This window comes from Myotis yumanensis, unplaced genomic scaffold, assembly GCF_028538775.1.
Source record: "Myotis yumanensis isolate MYYU_CA2020_CCGP unplaced genomic scaffold, mMyoYum1.0.hap1 SCAF_2, whole genome shotgun sequence".
NCBI classification, from domain to species: domain Eukaryota; kingdom Metazoa; phylum Chordata; class Mammalia; order Chiroptera; family Vespertilionidae; genus Myotis; species Myotis yumanensis.
Window position 1 is genome coordinate 62796350 of NW_027223753.1, and position 27727 is coordinate 62824076.

A 27727-nucleotide genomic window follows, 5' to 3' on the forward strand; every position below is an offset into this window, starting at 1 on the left:
CATAAAACTAAGAGAGTTTGCATCATAGGGAATTAAATGCCCAGAGTCTAACCAGTGGATGAAATTATAAAATGAGCTGAAAAATGATCATCACTGTTTGTCTCATAGTTTGTGGGGTGGTGTTGCAGGGCCCGGGGGGGAACAGGAGAATTAGAATCCTACTCGGTCTTTGTAGAGGTGCCGGATGGAGATTGGGGACCCACTGGCTAGAACTGAGGGAGCCTTTGCAGGCGCTCAGAACCTGCAGTATTTCCACTTCTAGTTACGTAGGTGCAGGGAGGACCTTGTTAAACAGTCACTTAAAGGGAAGATATTAAAGGAGAGAGGTTGTTGAGGAGCCATGTGGAGAGGGGGTTAAGAGAGGACAGCATGTCACAGCAAGTGAAGAAGGCTAATCCAAAAGTAGACCCTCACCCCCTGACCAACTGAGGTGGGGTGAACCCCAAGGGGGTGGCCTTAACAAACTCTGTTACTTTAGTCAAGGGATTCAGGGTGAAGGAGGCCCCATGACCTTGTATATCATTAGGGAGGCAACATAAGCAAAGACATATATTTCTTCTGTTTCACATGACACCAAATTCCAGGAATTAATAAAAGAAAGCTTAAATCTCTCAGCAATAACTTACCAATTTCACAAATTTTACAAATCTGACATGTAGCAAAGAAAGAGATGGGTTGATACATTTAGGACAAATATACCAAAAAGATCATGAGATGAAAGGGAGCGAGTCAGAGGCATATCAGCTTCTATTTTCAGAAAACAGCAGCCATGGACATAAACCAAAAGGCAGGTGGTGTCCACGCACTCGCACTGAGACCAAACCCACATCAAGCTCTGGTCACAGCTGCAGGAAGAGATAGCAAATCGCTATCTCCCCATCTGAGGAGCTACGATAAAGATTGCATGACAACATAGTCCTTCCCCAAAGATGTGCACTATGGGCACCCTGCCTCTGGGTTAACTCTTTCTGTAATCCCTGTTGATTTTCAGCCTCTAGTGCCAAGTTCTTCCCCTTCCCAGAAGCCCGTTTGACAGTAATCACCTCTGGACACACTCAGCAACGGGGAACTCTCCTATTTTGGCAGCTAGGCAGAGGCAGAGCCTAAGTGCAAGTCTTTGCACGGTGACTTCAAATTTGGCTTTTTTCTATCTTACAAACCTGGATCTATTTCAACCCATGTCATCTATCCATCCACATCCATCTAACCAGGAAAGTGTCAGCACTAATGGCAGGCGCTGGGGAGACATATGGAACCAGATGTGAGTGTGATGCTGCCATTATCCTATATAATAAAAGGGTAATATGCAAATTGACCAAAGGGCAGAACAACAGTTGGCAGGGGGCAGGGCTAGAGAGCAGACAGCGCCAGGCCAGCCAAGGCAGGTGCCAGCAGGCAAAGGGAGGGGACAGCGATTGGGGTCAGGGCAAATAGCAATATTAAAATATTTCTTCTAATTAATTCACTTTCTTTTTTTAAAAAATATATTTTTACAGAGAGGAAGGGAAAGGGATAGAGAATTAGAAACATCGATGAGAGAGAAACATCAACCAGCTGCCTCCTGCAACCCCCCCACCCCCCACTGGGGATGTGCCCACAACCAAGGCACATGCCCTTGACTGGAATTGAACCTGGGACCCTTCAGTCTGCAGGCTGACACTCTATCCACCAAGCCAAACTGGCCAGGGCATAATTAATTCACTTTCAATGTGCACGAATTCATGCACTGAGCCACTAGTAATGGTATAACCATGGGCCTGCTAACTCACTCTCTAAACCTCAGTTTCCTCAACCTTTTAATGCTTAAAAGGCAGCTGAAGATGGATACCTTTTGGAGTTGTACTTGGAATTAGAAATGTTGCATGTAAATTTACTAGGGCTGCTCCATAAGTAACATGTATTACTGTTATTACAGACTATTTGAGGAGGACACATCCGAGGATGCTGATACAAAAAGCATGAGGTGTTGCTGAAGAGCAGAGGGTAGGCTTCCAAATCAATATTGAAAGTAGGTATAGAGTGAAGTTTCAGAAGTTTGAGGATGTATAGGGGTTAGCTAGAAGAAGGTAGGCAGAGCAATTCTGGGCAGAGAAAGCAGAGTGTACTAAGGCATGGGGGTGTGAAACACGAGTATGCATGGTTTTGGTGATGGAAGTAAAGAAAGGGTTTAGGGGAATAGATGGCTGTGGTACAAAAGGGATGCTCAGGGTGCCAGCACTTGAGTAGTCTTACGTGCTAATCTAAGAGAGTTAAATTTGAGGCTTAATGTTGAGCAGAAATGTGGTCAGATTTGTGGGAAGGATAAATTAGATAGAAGTCAAACTAGTGGCAAATGCTTAGGATGCCACTCAGAGCTCATGAATATCAACTTTAGAGCAACTATGTCAGAAGAACCTATATTTTAATCCAATGCTTCAGTGTAAATCTTATTTGCAATAAAGTGAAAGAAAAATTGAGCTGGAGCATAAAGTGATAGATAAGAACATAGGGCTGGACTCAAACTGTGTTTGAATCAGGACTCTGCCACTTCCTAGCTGAGTGGCAGAGGTATTTAACCATTGGCAAGGTATTTAACCATTGTGGACCTCAGTTTGCCCATCTGTAAAATGGAATAATAATACCTGCCTCAAAAGGGTTGCTATGAAGATTGTAAGTGGTTAGAACAGTTCATTGACTAAGCAATCAGCGATGACCAGTATTTAGAGATGATACTAGGAAGGCTGTTTGGCCTCCAAGTCACTCTCCACAAGACGGCTGCCTTTGCTGGCTTCTTGGCTTTGACGCTCTGGATGAGAATCAGCTGCCAATTAAGTCTCAGTAATTCCCAGTTGCTGAATTTATGTAAAAATAACATATTTAATGCTCATTTGAGCATCCTCATCAATTGTAACGTCTCAAACAGCTCAGTTCATTATTTTAAACACCGTAAGACAATGATACATTCTGGTAACATTTAGGTGTGGTTTTTTTTCTTTTTATTCCCACCTATTTCTTAAAATATGAAATATTTGGACTTACAAAATAACATATGTTATACATATAACAAAGCATAACAGCAAACCCAGTGAAATCACTTTTCTAAAATGTTGCTAATGTCATTGCAGCTTGCTATGGTCCTAATGTTTGTCCTACCCACCCCCACCCCCACTCTCCCACCCACCCACCCCTCTCAAATTTACATGTTGAAATCCTAATCCTAAAGGTGATGTAATTTGAAGGTAGGGCTTTGGGAGGTAATTCGGTCATGAGTGAGATTCCTGCCCTATAAAGAGGCCTGAGAGGGCTCCCTGTCCCTTCCACCATGTGAGGAGACAAAGGACAGCTAGCTGCCTATGAACCAGGGTGTGTACTTACCAATCTTGTTTTCATTTTTGTTGCTGAGAATTCATTGTTATTCCTTTGTCTCACTGTTACTCCTTTATTGATTCATAATCTGTATTTTTCCCTTTGGGCTAATTTTAGTAACTTCTCTTTGTCTTTGGTATTCTGAAGTTTTTCAACAATGTGCTTAGGGGTGTGTGTGTGTGTGTGTGTGTGTGTGTGTTGAGATTTATCTCACTGGGGACCCTTTAGGTTTTAGTATCTGAAGTTACTATCTTTTATCAATTCCAAAAGTGTCTCATTCATTGTCTTTTCAAATATTGCTTTGTCCTTGAAATTCTGGTTAGAGGCATATTAAAGCTACATCCTCTGTCCTCAATGACTCTTAACCTCTCTGCTGTATTTTCCAGCGATTGTCTCTCTGTGCTGCATTCTGTGTAAGGCCCTCCAATCTATACTCTCCACTCCCCATTTCTCTCTTCAGCTGTGGTCTTCTCTGCTGTTAATACTTCCACTGGAAGTTTAATTTCAATCTTTTCATTTTTCATTTTTAGACATTCTATATGGTTATGTTTCAAATATAATGGATATTTCTATAGTCTGTTTCACCTTCCTCACATTTTTCCTTTCTTTATAATTTAACATGTTAAATACACTCAATTTACTTTTGAACTTATTAAAAAGAATTTTTAAATGATATATATTTTTATCACTCATGTTAACTGCTTCAGAGTAAGAGGAGTCCTCTATATATTTTTACTTAATATTCTTATTATTTAAAAATGCTTATAGCTTAGCATATAAGAATCTTACCACTGGATCCTTACCTGCCCCTAGATGTCTTGGTCCAGCCATCACTATGGACCCAGCTCTCACTATACAACACGGGTAAGTAAACCAATATCACTCCATGCCTGCTATTTAATGTATATTTCTCCTGTCACTGAGTCTGTCTCCAACTGGCCATATGGCTACTGCAAACTTCATTAATTTAATTCAGGAGTTTATTTTTAACTCTCAGAGACCTATCCCCTACTTCCTATTACTGAGGTATCCTGTATTCCAATGACATCTTTTCGTTAATTAGGGATAGTTTCAAAAGACAATTCGATCTGCTATGTACTCATTGATATAAGTACTGGCTTATCAACTATACCAAAATTATCATGCATTTTCTAACTGATTTATGGCTTGTAATCATATGTCAATCCAATTCTTGCAGTAAGGGACAGGTATCACTTATTTTATAAACTGCCTAGACCAAGCATGTCAAACTCAAAAGCTAACATGGGCCAAATAAACAAGTCATGTGGCCTGTAGGCCCCGAGTTTGATATGCTTGGCCTAGACTAAATTTCAGCAAAGTTCATTTATTTCATACAAGAAAACAGACCCCCACACTATTAAAACAAAGATAAAAATAAAACACCTCGATTTGTTTTCAAGTACTTACTTGGCACTTCCTACATGTAGAAGTGATAGCCAGCATTCCAGGTGTGAATCGTAGGTATGGCAATGTTCACAAGAAATGTTTACCTCACCAATATTTAGTTTTTTTATTTAAAGCATATGGATCTATCCTCGATATCAGCACATAAAACCTGCTTTAGTTCCTTATCAAACTTTTTACTAACACATACCAAATCTTGATTGAGAGCACTAATCCTAATATATAAAAAGCCAGTGGCCAACACGACCGAAACAACTGGACAGACGACTGAACAGCAGGCTGCGTGGGGCAACCAGGACGGCAGGGGAGACAGTTGGGGAAGACCAGGCCAGCGGGGGGGGGGGGGGGGGGGGGGGGACGTCTGTTGGGGGTCACCAGGCCATCAGGGGGGCAGTAGGGAGAGACCAGGCTGGCAGAGGGGGGGGCAGTTAGGGGCAACCAGGTTGGCGGGAGGCAGTTAGGGGTGACCAGGCCGGTGGGGGGGGGGGGGGGCAGTTAGGGGCAACCAGGTTGGCAGGGGGCAGTTATGGGGTGACCAGGCCAGCAGGGGGGGCAGTAGGAAGAGACCAGGCTGGCAGGGGGGCAGTAAGGGCTGACCACGTTGGCGGGAGGCAGTTAGGGGTGACCAGGCCAGTGGGGGGGCAGTTTGGGGCAACTAGGCCTGCAGGGGGGGGACAGTTGTGGGCAACCAGGCTGGCAGGGGAGGGCAGTTGGGGGGTGACAGGGCCTGCAGGGGAGTGGTTAGGGGGTGATCAGGCAGGCAGGCAAAAGTGGTTAGGGGCAATCAGGCAGGCAGGCAGGTGAGTGGTTGGGAGCAGTAGTCCCAGATTGTAAGAGGGATGTCCCAGATTAGAGAGGGTGCAGGCTGGGCTGAGGGACACCCTCCCCTCTTCAGTGCACAAATTTTGTGCACAAGGTCTCCTGTATATGTGTGTGTGTGTGTGTGTGTGTGTGTGTGTGTGTGTATAAACACCAGAGGCCTGGTGCATGAAATTCGTGCACTGGGAGGGTGTCCTTCAGCCAAGCCTCACCCTCTCCAATCTGGGACCCCTCGAGGAATGTCCGACTGCTAGTTGGAACTAAACCAGCAGCCGGACATCCCTCTCACAATCCGGGACTGCTGGCTCCCAACCGCTCGCCTGCCTGCCTGCCTGATTGCCCTTAACTGCTTCTGCCTGCCAGCCTGATCACCCCCTAACCACTCCTCTGTCAGCCTGATAGATGCCTAACTGCTCACCTGCTGGCCCAATTGTCCCCAACTGCCCTCCCCTGTCAACCTGGTTGCCCCTTACTGCCCCCCCTGCTGGCCTGGTGGCCCCCAACTGCCCTCCTTTGCTACCTGGCCACCCCTAACTGCCCCCCCTGCCAGCCTAGTTGCCCCCAACTGCCCCCCCAGGTGACCTGGTCACCTCTCACTGGCCCTTCTGCCAGCCTGGTCACCCCCAACTTCCCCCCCTGCTGGCCTGGTTGCCCCCAACTGCCCCCCCCCCCCCGCCATCAGCCTGGTCACCCCTTACTGCCCCCCTCTGCCGGCCTGGTTGCCCCATGCAGCCTGCTGCTCAGTTGTTTGGTTGTCCCTTACTAACCTCCCTGCCGGCCTTGTCGCCCCACTCAGCCTGTTTGGTCGTCCGTTCGGTTGTTTCAGATGTGACACCCCCTGGCTCTTTATATATATAGATTGTTGAACACCTATTAGGTTCCTAAGGCTGCCATAATAAAGTACCACAGACTGAGTGCCTTAAAACAACACAAATTTATTCTCTCACAGTCCGGAGGCGAGATGTTTGAAATCAAGGTGTTGACAGAGCCAAGACCCCTCTGACATGTGTGGGGGAGGATCATTCATTGACTTTCCCAGCTTGTTGTAGCCCTAAGTGTTCCTTGGCTTGAGACAGCTTAACTCCACTCTTCACCTCTGTCTTTCTTTTGTGTGTCTCTGTGTCTTCACATAACACCTTCCTCTCTGTCTCATTCTTACAAGGCCATCAGTCCGTAAGATTTAGGGCCGCCCCTCTCCTCCATTATGACTTCATTTTGACTAATTACACCTGCAATGACTCTATTTCCAAATAAAGTTACATTCTAATGTAGTGTGGATTTGGAATTCAACATATTTTTTGGGTGGACACAATTCCACCCAATGACACACACTATTCCTTCTAGAGAAGACTATGTCTTCCAAATAGGCTTGGATTATACTGTCTTAGAATCATCGGAATTTGCTTTCTTTGTACTACGTTTGGGTGCCAGGTTTTCACCTTTCATTAAACAATGCTATAAGAAAAGCATGAGCCTTGGCCAGTTATCTCAGTGATTAGAGCATGGTTTTGACTGAAAGGTCATGGTTTTGATCCCAGGTCAAGGGCATACACCTTGGTTATAGGCTCCATCCCCGGCCTTGGTCAGAGTGTGTGGGGGAGGCAACCAATGAATGTGTCTTTCTCACATCCACGTTTCTCTCTCTCTCTCCCCCCTCTCTCATTCTCCCCCTTACCCTCTCCTTTCCACTCTCTCTGAAAATGGAAAAAAAATATCCTCTGATGAAAATTTAAAAAAAAAATAATGAAAAGCATGATGAATGTCACTACTGTATTTACTAATTCATTAAGAACCCTGCCCCATTTGATTTTTTTTCCCCAGAACTAAGTGTTACAAAAATTCTCCCCCAGAATAACTTGGATATTTTCCTTTAAAGTCACTGAGAATCATATATCTATTTATGTGTTACTTCTTGCTTTGGTTGCCAGGAAGCTTAAAAATTTTAATAACTACGTAGGATGCTGCAGCTACATGATCTGCATTTTTACTTCTCCTCTCATGTTGACATTTATTTTAATTTGGACGGTATATAATTTTAAAAGATGGTTCTCATAACAAGTCACTAAAATACTTTTGCAAAATGTAGCTAGTAAGTAGGAAAAAAAGCCTAAATAAATAAGTCCCTCTCCTCTTTTCTCCTCTTCTCTCCTCTTCTCTTCTCTTCTCTTCTCTTCTCTTCTCTTCTCTTCTCTTCTCCCTCTCCTCTCTCTCTCTGTCCCCACTCTTCTTCTTCACAGCACTTTCCCTCTGTCCCAGCTCATCCATCACTGAATGACTCAAGATTATAAGCCATCACCATTCAATTCTCCAGCTTACATTTCAGGTGCATAATCCAAACAGTACACAGATAAACAAGGAGGGGGAGGCAAGACAATCACTCAATTTATTCTTGAGTAAATCAACTGACTTCCTTCAAAGAGAAAGAAAGAAAGAAAGAAAGAAAGAAAGAAAGAAAGAAAGAAAGAAAGAAAGAAAGAAAGAAAGAAAGAAAGAAAGAAAGAAAGAAAGAAGGGAGGGAGGGAGGGAGGGAGGGAGGGAGGGAGGGAGGGAAAAGAAAGAAAGAAAGAAAGAAAGAAAGAAAGAAAGAAAGAAAGAAAGAAAGAAAGAACGAACATGGGACTCATGCAACAGTAAAAGTAAAAGAAATCTGGAAAAGCAGAGGTATTAAACAAGGAGAAAAAATTAAATCACTGAAATTCACACTAAAAGCCCCCCAAAAGTAGAACTTACTAGTAAACTAAAGAAAATTGGACATGGAAGTCAAGCTGTAGTAGACAGTCAGATGGGCATGAGCAGATCAGGAACGATGGGCCAGGTACAGAGGGTCACCAGGGCGGAGAGCCCTAGGTGCCTAACTAACAATGGGCAAAACTACAAGCCCTTGTACAACCACTCCCTTAAGCATTAACCCCTGGAAGATGGCATCTAGGCTTCCACTGTGTTTCAGTTCCAGGCCCAGAGAAGCAGCAAAATCAGACAAAGTAGTGTCATAGCTGACATCAGGACCCGATCCCTTGACTAATGACCCTCTGGAGCCGACCAATCAATGGAGACCCTGAGAAGACAAACTGGAAAAGCTCATGAATATTCTATTGAGCTCCTCCCCCTGAGACCTCAGATAAAAGCTCTCAGGATAGAGGACCTAGCAGGCTCTGTTTATGGAGCATGCCCAATGGGACTTTCCCCACCCCCTTCTTCCCCCCAGGATCCTCCCCTCCACTCCTCTCCCCTCCCCACCCCCCCTCCCTTCCCCTCCTCTCTTCTCCTCCTCACCCCTTCCTTCCCTCCCCTCTTCTCCCTCCCTCCCTGCCTTCCCCTCCCCTGCCTTCCCCTCCCCTGCCTTCCCCTCTCCTCTCCTCTTCCCTCTTATACAGCTCACTTCTTCTACCTCTGTGACTTCCAAATAAACTTTTTCTTATAATTTGAGTCCTGGCTATGAATTCTTCTCTTTGCCAGAACTCAAGAACTGAGGTTGCTGAACTGAGGCTAGCACCTGGGTGCCGTTTTTCCACTGCTAACAAAGCTGTTGAAAAAAGACCACATAGAATTTAGTGGAAAATGGCATAGAATGAAAGTGATCAAAGAGTGGATGAAAGATATGGCTAACAGACAATGGTGAAGTGACAAATGACTGATTGCTGGACTGACTGCTGTCTTTGAAGATGGAAATGAATAGATGGAACTGAAAAAAATTTACATAATAGGAGAATTTTCTAAAAGAAAGCAGATCTTAAAATTACATTTTGAAAGGGCTCACTACATTCCAAGAAAATTTAATAAGAGCTTTTTTCTTAGAATTTCAAGGATTAAAAAAAAAAATCCTGCAGCCATCTAGGCAGAGGGGAAAAGGCCAACTTTGACAACAAAAAAATTGGATATATTCCAAGCAATGGTAGATGCTAGAAGAAAATGCAACAGTGGTTAATGAATATTGAAGGGGAAAATAATTCTATACCTGGTCTAATCACCTTTCACATACAATTGTAAGAGAAAGAAATTCTCAAATATGCAAAACTGAAAAAACATAACATTTATGCACTTCTGAAAATTTTTTCAGGAAAAAATTCAAGACCATAAACAGGTGAATAACAAAATGAATAAATGAATGAAAAAGTCATGAGGTACAAAAGGTTTGGCAATGAGCTTTGAGTCTACGTATACCTAAAATTATATTTAAATAACCAGTATCCTAAGTCATAACAATTAAATATAATTGTTATAATGCTTTAAAAATTACATAATATAAAGAATAATATTTTGATGACAATACATTAAAACAGGAATCATATTTGCTCTCCAAACTAATAAAAAGAAGATAGTCTATGTAGATCAATTTCATTATCTTTCATCATTTCATTTCTAAGGTAAATTGAGAAATATAAATATAAACATATTATTTAACACCCTTTACAATGTCCAAATTGCCCAAGTATAGTATGGCATTCTAAAGTGACTCCCAATGGCCTCTACCTCCTGGTGTTCATGGCCTTATGTGTTGGTCAAACATAATGACTTGCTTCTCCAAAAAAGCATGTGGCAGCCCTGGCCAGTGTGCTCAGTTGGTTGGAAAGTCCTTCGGTACACCAAAGGGTATAGGGTTTGATTCCCAGTCAGGGCACATACCTAGGTTGCTGGTTTGATTCCTGGTTGGGATTCCTCAAAGGAAATTAATCAGTGTTCTCTCTCACATCTATGTTTCTTTCTGTCTCTCTCTTTCTCTTCTTCCCTTCTCCCTCCCTCCCTTCCTCCATTCCTCTCTCTCTGAAGTCAATAAGCATATCCTTGGGTGAGGATTTTTTTAAAAAGCATGTGGCAAAATGATGGATTTTACTTCTGAAATCAGGCTATGAGAGACTATTACTTCTGTCTTGCTTACATGGCTTCTCTGACATTTCTCACACACTTGCTTTGATAACGTTGTGAGTTGCCCTACGGAGAGGCCCCGGGTGGTAAGAAACTGGGGCTCTCCAGGGCCCATAGGAACTAAATCCTGCCACAACCACATCAGCTCCTCCCCCAAGTGTGGCCTTCAGCTGAACACAGAGCCAGTCCAGTCTTGACTACAGCTTGTGAGCACCCAAAGCAGTGGACTCTGCTAAGCCATGCCAGTATTCCTGACCCACAGAAAGTGCTAAATTTTAGGGTGGTTCTTTACACAGAAATAGATAACTAATTCACAGTGGAAGATAAAAATAATAAAACAAAAAGACCAAAGAAAACAGATAATAAATCAAAAGGGAAAACCAAGGAATGATAAGGATTCAAAATTTAAACAAATATAACAGATAAGATTAGACACACCATCCTGGCCTGGTGGCTCAGTTGGTTTAAGTGTCCTCCTGTCCTCCCAAAGATTGCAGGTTCCATTCCTGGTCAGGGAACATACCTAAGTTTCAGGTTCCATCCCTAGTCAGGGCAAGTATGGGAGGCAACCAATCTCTCTAAGATGGATCTCTGTCTCTCTCTCTCTCTCCCTCCCTCCCTCCCTTCCTCCCCCTCCCCCACTTCCTCTTTCTCAAAAAAAAAATCAATGAAAACATATCCTCTGGTGATGATTTTAAAAAAGATTAAACATATCTAATTAAATAATTTCAAGTGGGTAATAAACTTTTTAGAAAATGATTAAATGGGACAGAGATAGTCACTTTATAATGGCAAAGGATACAGCTCACAATAAAGGTATTGCTAATATAAATCTTCATGTATCAAATACTATAGCATTAAAATACACAATGAAAAACTTCAAGAAATAAGAGGAAAAAGAAAAGTTGGGAGATCTTAGTGAATTTTTTTGATTCTTGAAAAATTAAGAAGAGAAAAATTATGCATAGTTATAGAAGATGTGAATAACAGGGTCAAAAAAGATTGATGGTAATATCTGCTATAAAAATAGATGCTCAATAAATACTTATATCAATCTTATAGCCTACGAAGAAAAAAAATACTAATATTGTAGGTTCGCATGTAACATCTACAAAAAGAAATCAGAGTCACAGGAAAAAAATTTAGACAATATATACCAAACACTTCACAGGGATAATTCTCTCACTCCCCACTCTCTCCAATCAAGCCACACTTGGCAACCTTGGTGTTTCTTGAAAACTCCAGGAACAGATTTATTGGGAATTCTGTTACTAATTTCTGGTTGTTTTAATTTCTTACCACATAGTTCGTTTTTCGTGATAAACAAATAAGATTTTTAAATGTTCCATGTCCTTATCTCTTTATAATTTTCCTGAATCAGTCCATTGTCTTTCTTTCCTTTCTGACAGGAAATACTGTTCCACCTTCCTTCCAAGAATAAACAGTTCCTAGTTCCATCATCAATTATCCCCATGCTCTGAATGTTCATGTTTCAGCTTGTACTGGCTTCCTCAGTTCACCTTATAAGCATAGTTAGTTGTGTCCTGTTCCCAATCCTAGAGCATCCTTTTACCCGTAGGGCCTAGCTTCCCCCTGCCCTTCTTTGTCAAAATTCTGTCTTGCATCCTCCATTGCCACAATTCCAAATCCACCTCTTCTAGACATACTTTTTATCGGATCGATATTGCTTATGGGTCTTTGTACTTAGAGTAATTACCAGCTTGCTCCCAAACCCTCAGTTTCATCAAAGGGGTTAACTCCATGGAAAAGATCAAGGTCAGAAGTGGGGAAGACTATCCACTCTAAACAAGTCAGCTCCTCTCTGGGCAGAAGTCATGAGTGAGCATTGCCCAGGGACTGAGTCCTCCCCTCTTCAACATTCCACCAACCTGGATCAGAGTCCATCCGATGATCAGACCTCTTCACCTCCAACCCCAAACACTCATCCCTACTCTCCAGTGAACACTGGTTCAAGCCACTCGTGTTTCTTGCCTGGATTACTGCAATAGCTTCTTGCCTACTTGCTTTCACCATTGCTCTCTATGACCTATCCTGGTGAGAGCAGCCAGAATAATCCTTTGAAAATATGCCTGATCATGTTACTTCTCTGCTCAGAACTCTCCAGCTGCTGCCCATTTCATTCCACGTGAAGGCCCAAGTTCTTGCAGTGCCCTATCAGTCCTACCTCACCGGTTCCAACCCAGTGGTTCCCCTCAGTTCTCTCCCTCCCCACTCTCTCCAAACCAGCCACAATGGCATCCTTGGTGTTTCTTGAAAACTCCAGGCACACATTTACCTTGAGGCCTAGGCCTAACTGTTCTCTCTTTCTGAATGTTTTTCCCTCAGAAATCCCCAGGACCATTCTCTTGCCAACTCAAGATCTTTTTTTGCATGTCACCTTCTTAATAAAGTTTACCCTGATCACTGTAGATACCATATCATCCCACACTCTCTCCTGCATTCCCAATCTCCTTTATCCTCTTTTATTTTTTGTAACAAATCACTTTGGAATGTACCATAGAATGTACTTATTTACTTTATGTTAATTATTTAATGTCTGGCTCTCCCACACTCACATTAGAATGTAAGCTCCATGAGGGCAGTAAACTAGAATGATGCCTAGCACATAGTCAGCACCCAAAAGATATTGATTGATGATTGAATAAGTGGTTCTCAGCCTGGTCAAACCTAATGCCCCTTTTAATAACAAATATTGGACACATAATGTTTAACAGTGGGAGGGGAAAATCATAAAGTACCTACAAAAGTAATTTTTAAAAATTCAAAGATATGCCTTAACTATAACATAAAGGATAAAGTACATCTGTGATCCAATATGGAACTGCTCGAGCATGCCTAAACTAAAAGACACAATGGAATAGATGCTTGCATCCATCTTTAGAATTGCAGTGAAATAGCCACAAAATGGACTGTACTGGTCATTCAAATTCCTAGAATGGCATTGCCATTCGATTTATCACCACATTCTAGGAAAATTTAATATATCTTAAACTGTGTGAAAGATACTTTATGTTTACATATGAAATAGATTCTAGCTCAGGTAAATATAAACAGGTTTTTCATCTACATGAATGAGCAGTAGGAAGGTCAAGTCACACAGGCTGCAGGACAATTCTTTGCTATGCAGGATAGTTCTGGGCATTGCAAGATGTTGAGTATCTTTGGCTGACCAACTGCATTCTAGTAGTTCCCCTTCTGCAATCACTGGGACAAGCAAAATCACTCTGGTAAGTTTCCAAACAATTCCTGGAGGGAGTTCCATCCCAATAGACTCTTGATCTGTTGTCATTGGCTTCCTCCATATAAGATTTGACCTGTTGACAAGCTCCTCCTCACTCCTCCCCTGCCACCAACCCCTCCTTCTACACTTGTAACTTTCCTTTTCCTTCCTCCCCCAATTCCTGCCTGTGTCATTGTGTAAGTCCTTACCTCCTCCTGCCTACCTACCTCTGGTGCCCTTCCTTTTTCCTCGTTATCTGATTTTCAACTGACTCACCTAAGTCATTGACTCTCAAAGTTCCAGTCTACACATGACATCCAAATCCATATTTCCAATTGCTACTTTGTCATTCATACACAGAAAGCCTCCAGTTATACGTGTCCAACATCAAACTAGTCATTTTCCTCCAAAACCTGTTATTCCATCAGTTGTACCTATTTATGTGAATGACAATAACCATTTACTCAATCTAGAAATGACAACCATCTTTCATTCCCTAGTCCTCTTTCCCCACATCCAATTGATTGTACTGCTCTGTCCATTTTCCCTCTGAAGTATCTCATAGTTGCTGCCTTCCTTAGAAACTTTTCATAGCCTAATTGGTACTTCTACTCCAATTCATCTTTTGGTGCTTCCACAAAAGGAGTTTCTGCAGATAATAATAGTATATATATAATGTTATTATTATACTTAGTATAGTACCTGGCATATAATCTATAATAATAAAAGCATAATATGTTAATTAGACCAGACGACCTTCCAGACGACACTCCAGACTAAGCTGGGGCTGCGAGGGAAGCCCAGGTCCCAGGTGCCAGAGGGAAGCAGGTGCCAGCAGCTGGGGGAAGAAAGGCCTACTTTTGCACAAATTTCATGCATCAAGCCTCTAGGTAAGAGTAGAACTATTTATTATACCACAATAATATTAATACTTTTAAATTTTACTTACTTAATAATAAATAATAATAATTACACTATACTAAGTTTTTCTATCTCTTTTAATCTGCACAGTCAATCATAAAGTAGGAACTATTATTTGAATCTTAAAGATGAAGTTTGGGGAGTGTACATAACTTACCTAAGGTCACAGCGCTGGCTCGGAAGTGACAACACCAGGATTCCAGGTCTATCTGGCTTCTAAAATTTGTTTGTTTTGGATATACATACAACTTTCCTATGGCCTCTAGCCTAATCACAACCTTCTACTCAGTCTCTATTCCTATCCCACCTGCCTTTTCCTTCCCACCCTATTCTTCCAATCCATAGGTTCTTCTTCTGGTTTTACTTAGGTCCTTGTTTAGTAAGGACTTACTCATCAGCTATTTCAAGGAAGTCCTTCACAGCAGGCTCCTCCACATCTGTCTGCAGTTCAGCTTCTCCCGTCTCTCCTCCCCCCTTCCCCCACCAAGGTACTGTTGGGGAAGGAAATGGAGAGTGAGTGGCGCCAACCTTGGTATGTGTACCAGTAAACACACACAAAAAACCCCTACATTTTGAGTTTCTCTCTGCCTAACTCAGTGTTGCTTTCTAATTCTAGTATAATGAACCAGTTAAATAAAAAGTTCTTTGTAAACTGTAGAGTGCTTTACAATATAAGGTGCAATTATTCACCCTCCCTTCGCATATCAGGGCTACAACTGAGTTATTCTGTGAGCAACAGAATAGGTATTTCAAGCAGGGAATGCCAAGTGTATGTTGGAGGTGAAGGGAGAGGATGGCCCTAAAGAATATAAATTTGGCCCAGGAAATCGCTTTCTCGTTCCTGCCAAAACCCACTAAGTAAAGTGTGGTATTCGCCTGAAAAGCCCCAATTTTAAAATCTTTCTAGGAGTGCTGCCCTCCCCTAGCTCCCTGCGGATTTTAAGTTCTTAAAAATGTCCTCCCTGCCCTAACTGGTTTGCCTAAGTGGATAGAATGTCGGCCTGTGGACTGAAAGGTCCCAGGTTGGATTCCAGTCAAGGGCATGTACCTTGGTTGTGGGCACATCCCCAGCAGGGAGTGTGCAGGAGGCAGCTGATCAATGTTTCTCTCTCGTCGATGTTTCTAACTCTCTATCCCTCTCCCTTCCTCACTGTAAAAAATCAATAAAATGTATATATTTTAAAAAATGTCCTCCCTTACGTTCACAAGACCCCTTCTCCAGGTCTTCAACATCACTTCACTTGCAGGCCTTCCCCCTTCCTGGTGACCCCAGCCAAGGACCCCAGCCCTGCCCCGCCCTGCCCCGCCCCGCGGAGGACTACAAGTCCCGGCGTGCCTCGCGCGCCCGGCCGGCCGCTTGGGGGCTGGGCGCCTGGCGGCCGCCGAGCTCTGCGCGGGAGAAAGCCTCCTGGCGCCGGCCACGCGGGGAGGTAAGTGACCCACTCGTGCTTCGAGGGCACTGAGGACGCCCCGCCCTCTCCCTCTCCAGTGTGAAAGGACACGAAGAAAACCACAATAAAAACCCTCCCTTGTCTCTGCTGTGTGTCCGGTGCCTCTGCAGCTTGTTGCACCCACGAGCGAGGAACCTGTCGCCCTGGAGTGGACGTGAGGCAGCCGTGTGCCCGGCCCGGCGGAGAGCGGGGTAGAGCTCGCAGAATGGAACCGGGTGGCTGCACGCCCCACACACCCTTTCCAACGACAGGCTGCCCGGGAGCCCCCAAACTCAGAGCGAACCGTGTCTTCTTACAAGTCTTGGTCAGAAACTTTTCCCCGTGTCGCCGGGGCCACCGCGTGCCCTTTGGCTCTGGACGGCGCCGCTGGTCCCAAAGGCTTGCTGTGCCCCCCCTCCTGCCCTCGGTCCGCGCCCAGCGCCCCTTCTGCAGGCCGCCCCTCGCTTTCCCTGGAGATGCCCCCGGTGCCCGGGGTGACTTCTCAAGATTTCTTCTGCGGCCACAGGGCCCCACGCCCGCGCTCTGCCATGCGGGCTGGACACTCCGGGCTGGTTCCCCGACGGCGGCAGGGGCGGCGGTTCCCCGGGAAGGCGCTGGCTTTCCGGGCCAGGCTGCTCTCTGGGGGGATGACTGCTGATCAATAAAAGACGCCTATCCGAGGCACCCGCTTCCATCCCCTCCTGACCCGTCCCCCCATCTGAGCCCATTCCCAAGTGTGCCCCAAAGTTCTGCTCCAGAATCCCAGGATTAACGAAGGTATTTAAGCACATTCCACAATATCCTGGAACAGAAAGTCTTGTTCGTTTGCATCTATCTCAGACCCTCACTTACACACACACACACACACACACACACACACACACACACACCATGGACACGACACATTCTGCAGATACATACCACACACACCACGCACAGGCACAATGCACAGACGCAGTACACATAGCACAACTATGACGCTCATCACACATACATTGCTCACACATGCATCACACACACCATTTATGCTACACACAAACGCCATACACACACGACACATCATTTTTATTAGCAGAAAAGAAGGTTAATATCATTTTGTTGAAGGGACTGAGGAGGAAGTGGGTGAGCACTAGTATATATACTTATACCCACAAATGTCAGTTTATTCCAAAGTTAGAAACTAGCTGGTGTCAGAATTTAGAATGCCTTTGTGGCTCATTTTTTTTATAAAATAGAATTGATTTCCTACACCTTCCTAAACCCTTTCCCTTGTCTAACAGGCAAACTTTTGATCACAGCAGGCAAGGGGGGCAGCGGGGGGCAGGGGGAATGTCCTTTCCTATATGTAGGAAAAGGTTCTTGGACAGTCTTCACAGAGTCCTTCTTCCTGAGATTGTGTCTAAGGAAGAGTTGGGTGTAACTTCATTTTCTTTGCCTCTCCTTTCAAGAGCAGAGAGCTGAACCTCATTTTGTTCTGAGTAGCGGCAGGACAATACTGTCAGGACACCTTCCTCGCCCCCAGGACTCGTAGGCCCGCCCTCTCCCATTTGAGTTTAGTTGGGGGAACAGTTCAGGAATTTCAGTTCCAAAAGGTCTGTAACATCTGCTGATGAAAGAGCTGTCTCACTCAGAAGAGTTCATCATTTTGATCAGCTGTAGTAAAAGGACCCACCCATTTGACTCATGCTCAATTAATGGTGCTCAAAAATATATAAACACTTAGAATTCATCCCTAAATTATTGTTGGCCTTTTCAAGGGGCAGTGGCAAAAAATGGTTAGAGAGACATCTTCCTCAGCAATGATTTTTCAAGAAGTTGGAAATTTCTAATATTCCTGGAATAAGAGAAAAAATTTGACTTTAAATGTCAGGTTCCAAATTTAGATCATAATTGCTGATCTTGTAGTTCCCTTGAAAATTACTAAGGAAAAGGGCGAGCCACAGATTTCTCCTGAATTCTGCCCGAAATCTATACTGTATTACAGCAGCAGATGACTTCTTGGAAACTTGTATTCTCCGCCCTATCTTGAGTGGTTTTGTTTACATCTTGGCCTAAAAGTTTCCAAATATTGATTGGTGTTTATTTCAGTGGCAACTATGTATGTTTCATGACTGTCTGCAGCATGTTTGTGGAATGGGAATGTTTATCTCTACAGGGGGTTTCCCAAGCCAAGCAAGAGAACTGGGTAACTTCATCAAAAGACCATGCCCAGTCTCTACCCCACCTCCCAATTTCTTGAATTGGGATTTAGGATGGTAGTAGATACTATGAATTTGGGGGTTGACACAATATTTTCTTTTTCATATGTAACTAATAGAGGTGCTCATAGATATAAGAGGTAATTGAATGTATGGAATTACACTTTTTGTGCAACTTCGATAAACAGTTAAAATTAAACCTCCCAGGCACTGGCTGATGTGGCTCTGTTGGCTGGAGCACCCTGTATACAGAAAGGTTGCAGGTTGTATTCCTGGTCAGGGCACATACCTAGGTTGTGGGTTCCATCCCCAATTGGGGTGCATATGGGAGGCAAATGATTGATGTTTCTCTCTCATTTTGATCTCTCTCTCTCTCTCTCTCTCTCCCTCCCTCCCTCCCCCTCTCTCTAAAATCAATATGCATATCCTCAGGTGAGGATTTAAAAAAAAAAAATTAAACCTCCCAGAACGAATTGTTTTGTTGGAGAATAAGGTTTGTTTCATTTAGAATTTTTTTCTGATGTCATCTGGTAGGATGATTACTTCAATGAAAGAATGTGGGCGTTCCCAGGAGGTCTGGTCATCTGTGCATCCTCTGAAATATGTTACTTCCTGCATGATGTAGTAAAAGGGTTTTCTGCTGGGCGTTGCTTTCCTTATCCTCACGAAGATTGCTTAAAAGCCAGCCCTGGGAACTGTGTCCACAAGTGTCTGTTAGGAAGAGAGAGTAACTCAGGACGGCCGCTTCTGCACGTCCACTGGTTAGAGCAGACCCTAAGCACCAGGTTCTTTCTTTTAATGTCTCTTCATTTTTTTTTCTCTCGCGGGGGAGAGAGTTTGAAACATGACATTGATGTTCAGAACAGCAGCACACACTTGATCCTGCAGCACCAATGAAGGGGAGGGAGGAAATAAAGCCACTGAGACAGCTGGGCTTTCCTTGCGCGATACAGGTGCAGGGAGAGGCGTTGGGGCTGGGAGCGCGCCCTCCCCGGTGGGCGGGGCGGGCGGAGGGGGCGGGGCTTGGGGGGGGGCGCGCTGAGCGCGGCCGCGGGCGGGAAGGGCGCTGTCGCTTTAAAAAGGCCGCCATGAGCCGCCCGGCAGTTGGTGCAGCTCGTGTGCGAGTCCCAACGTCACGCTGGCGGCGCGCCAGCCCGGTGCTGCCTCACGGTGTCAAATTGTCCCTCCTTGTTGAATTCCTTTGCCAGCCTACTTTGTGAAAGAAAACATTGGGGTTTCTTTGGCTGTTCTTGATAAGCCTATTAAAAAAAAGTGACATGTTTTAGTTGCTTCTAGGTAGGTTTTTCTTTTTACTCTTCCCCCCCACCCCCCCCCCAAAAAGAGCAAATATTAATAAGACCGTGTAGGGGGGTGCTACCGAGTATCCCTGTGAGTGGTTTGTTTTTGTGGTGTTCGCTGAGATGCTTAGAAAATGGTGACTCTGTCCACAGTTTGCAACGGCAGTGACAGCCTCCCCGGGCGGGCGGGGGGCAGCCTCCGGCCCCTCGGCCCCTCCGCGCGGCGGGGTGTCCGCGCTGGTCGTCTGGGTGCTGGTCACCTGGGTGCGCGGCTGGCTCCCTCCAGGGGTGTCGGAGGGCCAGCGCGGGGGCGTGTGTGAGTGTGAGTGTGAGTGTGAGTGTGATGAGTGTGCGCGTGGTGAGGCGAGCCCCTCGCAGGCGTGTTTGCCGACCCGCCCCTCCTCGGACTGGGCACAGCTCGCGGATGCACCGAAGGATGCACTTGCCGTGTCAGAGTCGCCCCCGGGGAAGGAGTGTGAAGTGATGGGAGAGGAAATGTCTTTAATTTATGGCTTCAGTTGTACAAGAGCAAGCTCGTTTCAGAACTAGTTTTTTTGTTTTTGTTTTTGTTTTTTGTGTTTGTTTGTTTGTTTTTTAAAGCAGTTTTGTTCATAGCTTTTTCATCTTGCTAATTGCATATTAGTTGCGGAGGGGTTTTTTTGGTTTGTTTGTTTTTTCACAGTCCTTGTCCTACTAAACAAAAAGACAAAGTGATGGATGCTTTTCTATCTCCTTGAACGTTTTGGTGATTTTTCTTTTTTTTTTTTTTTCAAACATAAATCTGATTAGCTGCCTTCCCTCTCTTACACGCACACGCTCCCACCAGCACCACCTTCCTGTGCTGAGGGCTATCTGACATTTTTGTGAGCTTCCAGCATGGCCATCTCCCAGGGTTTTGAGGCTTTTTCATTGAGAGTATGTGAGGTAGGAGGATACTTGCTGACAAAAGCTTTAAGTGCTCTTTGGCATTGCTATGGAAAAAAAAATATAGAAAGAGTGGGAGCAAACAAAACAAATGCAATAAGAAAAAAGAAAAGTGCAGCCCACGGTGGGAAGGGGCAGGAAAAGAGGGATTGTTTTTTGTTTTTTTGTGGGGTTTTTTTTTCCCAGGACTTGGGCTCATTTGTGAGTTGCAATGTCTTAAGTGAGAGCTTGCACCCAGAGGAAGCTGTGCCAGTTCACACAGAACTTGTTTTGAACAAGGATTCAATTTCATTTGCAAATGCTTATTGTCAAGGCAGGGAGTGCCAGCACAGAGGAAAGCACCCCTATCCGACTCCTCCAGCTCCTTAGGTTTAATCACATCTCTCCAATCGCCGAGGGAGCTGGAGATTTAAACAAACATACGTGCACTGGTGTGAAGCTGTGAAGGAAGCATTATGTTTCCGGTTCAGAATATATATTCTTCTCTCACTTTCTAAGAATTAAACACAAGCTTTTCTCCCTTATTGATTAGTTGCTGAAGTAAAGGAACCCTGCAGCCTTCCCATGCTATCTGTTGACATGGAAAACAAGGAAAATGGCTCTGTCGGTGTAAAAAAGTAAGTGAAACTGGCTTGTGAGTTCTGCTTCTGCAAACAACAGAGGGACTTGGCTTCTATTTTTATACTCTTGCTTATCTACTGCAAGACACTGGTGGGGGCTTGTACTTGGTTGGTCTGCACTGGCCACCAGCCTCCCTTCTCCCCCTTACAAAAGTCTTTTTCCATATTCCATGTCTGAGACAGGTGACCCAGACATCAAACTACGCAGAAAGGGTTAGTGGGTCAGGCTTTGGAACAGGGACGGCTGAGGATTTCAGCCCTGCATTCTGTGTACGGAAACAAAAACACCGAGCAGGCACACTCTGCCTTCCAAGTCCATAGGCTACAACGGTGGGGGCAGAAAACAGAGTTCAAGTCTTTTAATTTCATTTTTTATTGATTTCCATGTCTTTTTAAATAAAATTACCTCTCTCAAAACTGAGAGCTGTAATGAGGGAAGGACAAAGGCATTCAGCGAGAATACGAAGTTTTAACAACTTTCCTGTCCTAATTTTATGAACTTTTCTTTCAATGGTTAAGATTTCAGTGTATACCGTAGCACTCTATTTTAAGGTCTGTTCTCACATTTGAAACTTTGATTATATTTGCTGTGAGTTATATGCTTGATTTTTTTTTAAATAGGAAAATTCAGTTGCATTGTGTAGCATATTCTGAAACAAAACAAAAGTGAACTCACAAAGATATCTGTGAGTATATGAAAAAAATGTATATTCTCACTTAGGAGTTATATTAAAGCTATAACCACTTTGATTACAAGGATAAAGTAAGTTCCAATCCAGTGTTATTTGTTTCAGTTCTTTCCATGTCATTTAGTTTAAAATTGCCTTCATCTTGAGCTTTGGGGGGAACTAATTAAATGTAATCTATAGAAGCTGTAATATCTAAATGAGGAAACACTGTGCTTTATGTGTTTATGAATGAAGGTATATTGTTCATTAAAGTTCCATTGAACTTAATAAAAATGCCTTTTAAAATTCCCAGGTAATTCATTTATCAGTGTCCTGCTGACATGCTTACTCCCATTCTTGAAGTTTGGGGTAAGTAGATGTAGGGGGAATGAAAGGAACAGGTGCTTTTATATGTATGTGTTAGGTCAGTGCTATCCAATAGTACTTTGAGCACTGATGGCAAAGTTCTATTCTGTGAAGTCCATAATGGTAGCCACTAGCCTCATGTGACTATTAAAAACTTGAACTGTTACTAGGGTCACTGATGAATTGAACTTTTAATTTTATTCCATTTTAATCAATTTAAAAAGTTAACTGCTTTATTGAAATATAATTGACATGTAATACAGTATATATCTTTAAAGTACAAGATTTGATAGGTGTTGACATTCACATACACTCATGAAACCATTACAATTAAGATAATGCATGTACCCGTCACCCCCAAAGTTTTCTCATGACCCTTTGTATTCTCCACCCCAAACCCCACCATCCTTTCCTGCTCCGTATCCTCAGGCAAGCACTGATATGTTGCTATAGCTGAGTTTACTTTTTCTACAATTTTGTGCAGATGAAATTTTTCAGAATGTACTTTTTTTCAGCGAGGGCGGGGCGGGGTCTAGTTTCTTTCACCCAGGATGATTAATTTGCGATTCATTCATGTTCTAGTGTGTACCGATAGTTCATTACTTTTTATTGCTGGTAATATTTCATTGCATAAATATATAATTATTTGTCCACTGTTTATCCTTCCACTTGTTGGTAGACATTTGGGTTGTTTTCATTTTTTAGGTGTTAGAAATAAAGTTGATCAGACCATTTGTGAACAGGTCTGTATGTGGACATATGCTTTATTTCTCTTGGATAAATATTTAGAAATGGAATGGCTGGGCTGTATGGTAGGTGTATGTTTAACATTTTAAGAAACTGCCAAACTTATTTTCCAAACCGGTTGTGCTATTTTATGTTCCCACCAGCAGCACATGAGCATTCCAGTCTATATCCTCACAAACGTGATTAGAAAATATTTTCTTGTATGTGGTTTTTATTTTCATTCTTTCTTTAGTGTCTTTCAAAGTGCAGAAGATTTTCATTTGGATAAAGTCCAGTTTATCAAGTGTTTACATTATAGATAGTGTTTTTAGTGTCATATCTAAGAAGTGCTTACCTAACCCAAGGTCAGGAAGATTTTCTCTTATGATTTCTTAGACTGAGGACTATGATGTTTTAGTTAATTTTTGTGTATGGTGTGAGATAGGAATAAAAGTATTTCTGTTGATGGTGGTGGTTGGTTTTTTGCCTGTGGAGATCCCATTGTTCCAGCATTTGTTAAATTGTTTCTGCAATTTTGTTGAAAAATTAATTGATCATATATGTGTGGATCTATTTCTGGACTCTATTTTATAGTCTATTGATGATTTTGTAGATATTCATGCCAATACAACACTATTTTGATAACTATAGCTTTATAATAAGTCTCAAAATCAATTTGTGTTATCTACCCAACTTTATTCTTCTTTTTCAAACTTGTTTGGCTCCTCTAGGTCCTTCACATTTTCATATGAACTTTAGAATCAGCTTGTCAATTTCTATTTAAAAAATGCCTACTGGTTATTTGATTGGCATTGCATTGAATTATAGATCAAACAAGGGAGAATTGAAATCTTTACAATATTCTGTTTCCCAACCCATTTTTCTCCATTTACTTAGGTCTTCTTTAATTCTCTCAGCGATGTTTTGTTGTTTTCAATGTGCAAGTTTTGCACACCTCTTCTCATATATGTCCCTACATATTTTATATTTTTATTCTATGATAAATTGTATTGCTTTTTAAATTTAAATTTTTTATTGTTTGCTGCTATCTAGAAATTCAATTGATTTTTATATCTACCTGTATCCCACAACATTGTTAAACTCACTTATTACTTCTAGTAGATTTTTGGTATCTAACATAGACAATTACGTCTTTTGAGAAAAGACAGTTTTACTAGTTCCTTCCCGATGTGGATGCCTTTTATTTCTTTTTCCTATCTTATTGCACTGAATAGGACCTCCAATAAAAAGTTGAATGGAAGTAGTGAGATTAGACATCCTACTTTTGTTCCTGATGTTCAGAGAAAACATTTAATCTTTTTAAAAATCTTTCTTTTTCTGTATGTCTTTTTTTTGTCTGCTTTTACTTTTATTCTTTATCATTGATTTTTAAGCAATTTAATTATGAGACTTGGTGTAGTTTTCTTCATGCTTCTGGTGCTTAAAATCTGTTTGTTGGTTTTTATCTGTAGGCTTAGTTTTCATCAAATTTGAAAAATTTTTAACCATTTTTCAATTTTTATTTTGGTTTCCCACCACATCTCCTTTGGGGACTCCAATTATAGGTATATTTGATCACCCAATATTGTCCCACAATTCACTAATGCCAATTAATTTTTTGTCTTTTATCTCTGTGTTTCATTTTGGATAGTTTCTATTGTTTTGCCTTCAAGTTCACTAATACATTTTTTCTGAACTGAATAATCTCTTGTTAATCCCACCCAATATATTTTTCACTTCAGACAATGTAGTTTCCACCTCTAGAGTTCAACTTGAACCTTTTTTCATATATTCCATGTCCCTACTTAACATATTCAGTCTTCCCTCTAGCTTCTGAGCAAATGAAATGTACTCATAATACATGTTTAAATCTACTTGTCTACAGATTCTGTCATTTCTCACTCAGTTTCAGTTGATTGCTTTTTCTTCTCTTTATGGGTTGCATTTCTCTGCTTCTTTGCATGCCTGGTAATTTTTGTTATTAAAACTATACTAAATTACAGTGGGCATCAATAGTGTATTAGTTTCTGCCCAGCTGGCGTGGTTCAGTGGTTAAGCATTGACCTACAAACCAGGAGGTCATGGTTCGATTCCCGTTGGGACACATGCTTGGGTTGTAGGCTCGATCCCCAGTGTGGGGCGTGCAGGAGGCAGCCTATCAATAATTCTCTCATGATGTTGGTCTGCAGACTAAAGGGTCCCCGGTTCCATTCTGGTTAGGGGCACATGCCCGGGTTGTGGGCTTGGCCCCTAGTGTGTGGTATGTAGGAGGGAGCTGATCAGTGATTCTCTCTAATCATTGATGTTTCTCTCTCTCTCTCTCTCCCCCTCCTCTCCCTTCCTCTTTGAAATGAATAAAAATATATTTAAAAAATAGTGTATTAGTTTCAGGTGTACAACATAATGATTCAGCATTTGTATACCCTACAGTATAACCACCACACTAAGTCTAGTAACTATCTGTCACCATACTAAGTTAATTGCAATATTATTGATTACACACATTCTCTGTGATGTATACTACATTTCCATGGCTTATTTATTTTATAACTGGAAGTGTGTACTCCTTATTCCCCTTCACCTTTTTCACCTATCCCTTTACACCTCTCCCCTCTGGCAACCATCAGTTTGTTCTGTTTCAATGAATCTGTTCTTGTTTTGTTTTGTTTGTTTTGTTGTTTTACATTCCATATATAAGTGAAATCATAAGGTATTTGTCTTTCTCTGACTTATTTCACTTAGCATAATACCCTCAAGATCTATCCATGTTGTCACAAATTGCAAGATTTCATTCCTTTTTATTGATAATATTTCATTATATATAAATATATACCACATCTTCTTTATCCATTCATCTGTTGATGGATACCTAGGTAGCTTCCAAATTTTGGTTATTGTAAATAATGCTGCAATGAACATATGGGTGCATATATTTTCAAATTAGTGTTTTTATTTTATTTGGATAAATACCTAGAAGTGGAATTGCTGGGTCATATGGGTAGTAATTTTTAATTTTTTGAGTAGGCTCCATACTGTTTTCCATAGTGGTGGCATACCTGGTATTTTTTATTGAATATCAATATTGTGAATTTTACCTTGTTGAGTGCTGGGTATTTTGTATTTCTATAAATATTCTTGCTCTTTGTCCTGGGATGTGCTTACGTTACTAGGAAACAGGTAATTTGATCCTGTTAAGTCTTGCTTTTAAGAATTGTTTAGACTGTCCTGGCTGGTGTGGGTCAGTTGGTTGGAGTGTCGTCCTGTACACTGAAGGGTGGAGGGTTTGATTCCTGGTCAGGGCACATACCCAGGTTGCAGGTTCAATCCTGGTCAGGAGGCAACTGGTCGATCTCTCTCTCTCTCTCTCTTCCCCCCCTCTCTCTCCTCTCTCTCTTTTCCCTCTCTCTCCTCTCTTTCTCCTCTGTCCCTCCCTCCCTTCCTGTCTCTAAAATAAATGGGAAACATATCCTCAGGTGAGGATTTTAAAAAAAGTAGAAGAAGAATGGTTTAGGCTAAGGGTATTTTTCCCTTTCATCGAGGTAAGACTCACCTTTGCACTCTAGCCAATGCTCCTGAATTATGAGGTTTTTCTCTCTGGCAGATGAAAACAGACACTATTCCCATCCCTGCATGATCTCCAAGGATTGTTCCACTTTTTTTGAGTGGTTCTTTCTCTAGCCTCAGTTAGTTTCACTTGTATGTGATAATCATTACTCTAAGTACTTGAGAACTTCAGATGTCCAGAGTTCTCTCTGTGTAGCTCTTCTTTTTCTAGGACTCTACCCTGTGCACAGCCTAAAATCATTTTCCAGGTAGTAACTGGATACAGATTACCTTGCTTGTTTCCCATCCCTCGGGGATCACTATTTTTTATTGCCTATGTCCAATGCCTTGAGTGTCATTCTTTCATATATTTTGTCTATTTTTTAGTTTTTTTAGGCAGAAGGGTAAATCTGGGCCCTGTTACTCCATTCTAGACAAATAGAAGTTCCAGTTAATTTATATAGCAACAAGTGGTTAGTGGTTAACCTATGGGACAGGGCAGAGTAAGATTATATCGTAGAATCCCCAAAGGCTTAAAACATAGTCTTTTTTTTTTTTTTTAAACATAGAGTCTTAATGCTATTTCTGAGATCTACCAAAATTGGGGCTTACAGTTGCTTCCAATTTGCTTTCTAGGTATGGAAAATATAGTTGCTTACTGGGGAATGTACTGTTGTTACAAAGGGTCATTTCCAAAGAAGCCTAGTATAATAGACCTTACTCACTGGCCACATGCTCCTGATCAGAGCTTCAGTTTTACAAGGCTACTATTTATGGAGTCCCTTCTATGTGTCTAGCACTTTGTGTAAGCCTTGTTAATTCTATTTTGAGGTACGTGTTGTTATTCCCATTTTATAGCTGAGGAAATCAAAGCTCCAGGAGGTTAAAGGCCTTCTAAGATTTCACAGCCTGTAAGTTAAGTGGTGGGACTGGGTTTCAGATTGAAGGCTGGCTCTGAAGCCCAATTGCTTTCTTCTGCACTGCAGTGATGAGATTGTCAGAGGTGCTCTCAGTCACTTTTATTACAAGCGTGCAGCTGTAGAAGCCCTTTTTTTGTTTGTTTTCAAGATTTGTAGATGGATGCAAACATCTCTATATATGAAGAGCCAAGGTCCGTAACATCCAAAACGACCAAACGGATGACCAAATGCCAGGCTGCACACGCAGCAGGCTCTGGTGGGTGGGGACTGGCAAGTGGTCTGAACTGCTGTCCTGGGTCCTGGCCACCCGCTGTGGAAGTCAGTCCTGGGTCCTGGAGCAGTGGCGGGGCAGGGGGAATTTCCGTGGAGCCTCTGGGAGCAGTGGTGGAGCAGGGCAAGTTTTGTGGAGCATGGCAGGAC

The 27727-nt window shown here is 42.5% G+C and overlaps 1 protein-coding gene across 1 annotated transcript in view; it reads left to right on the top strand.

Moving 5' to 3' along the window:
- SAMD13 (sterile alpha motif domain containing 13) overlaps positions 1-27727 on the top strand; it is a 76848-nt gene that overhangs the window by 10144 nt on the left and 38977 nt on the right. Inside the window, exons 2-3 of the mRNA XM_070403717.1 lie at positions 19694-19862; positions 20997-21081. Coding sequence (XP_070259818.1) covers positions 19694-19862; positions 20997-21081 — 254 coding nt within the window. The remainder of the gene's footprint in view (positions 1-19693; positions 19863-20996; positions 21082-27727) is intronic.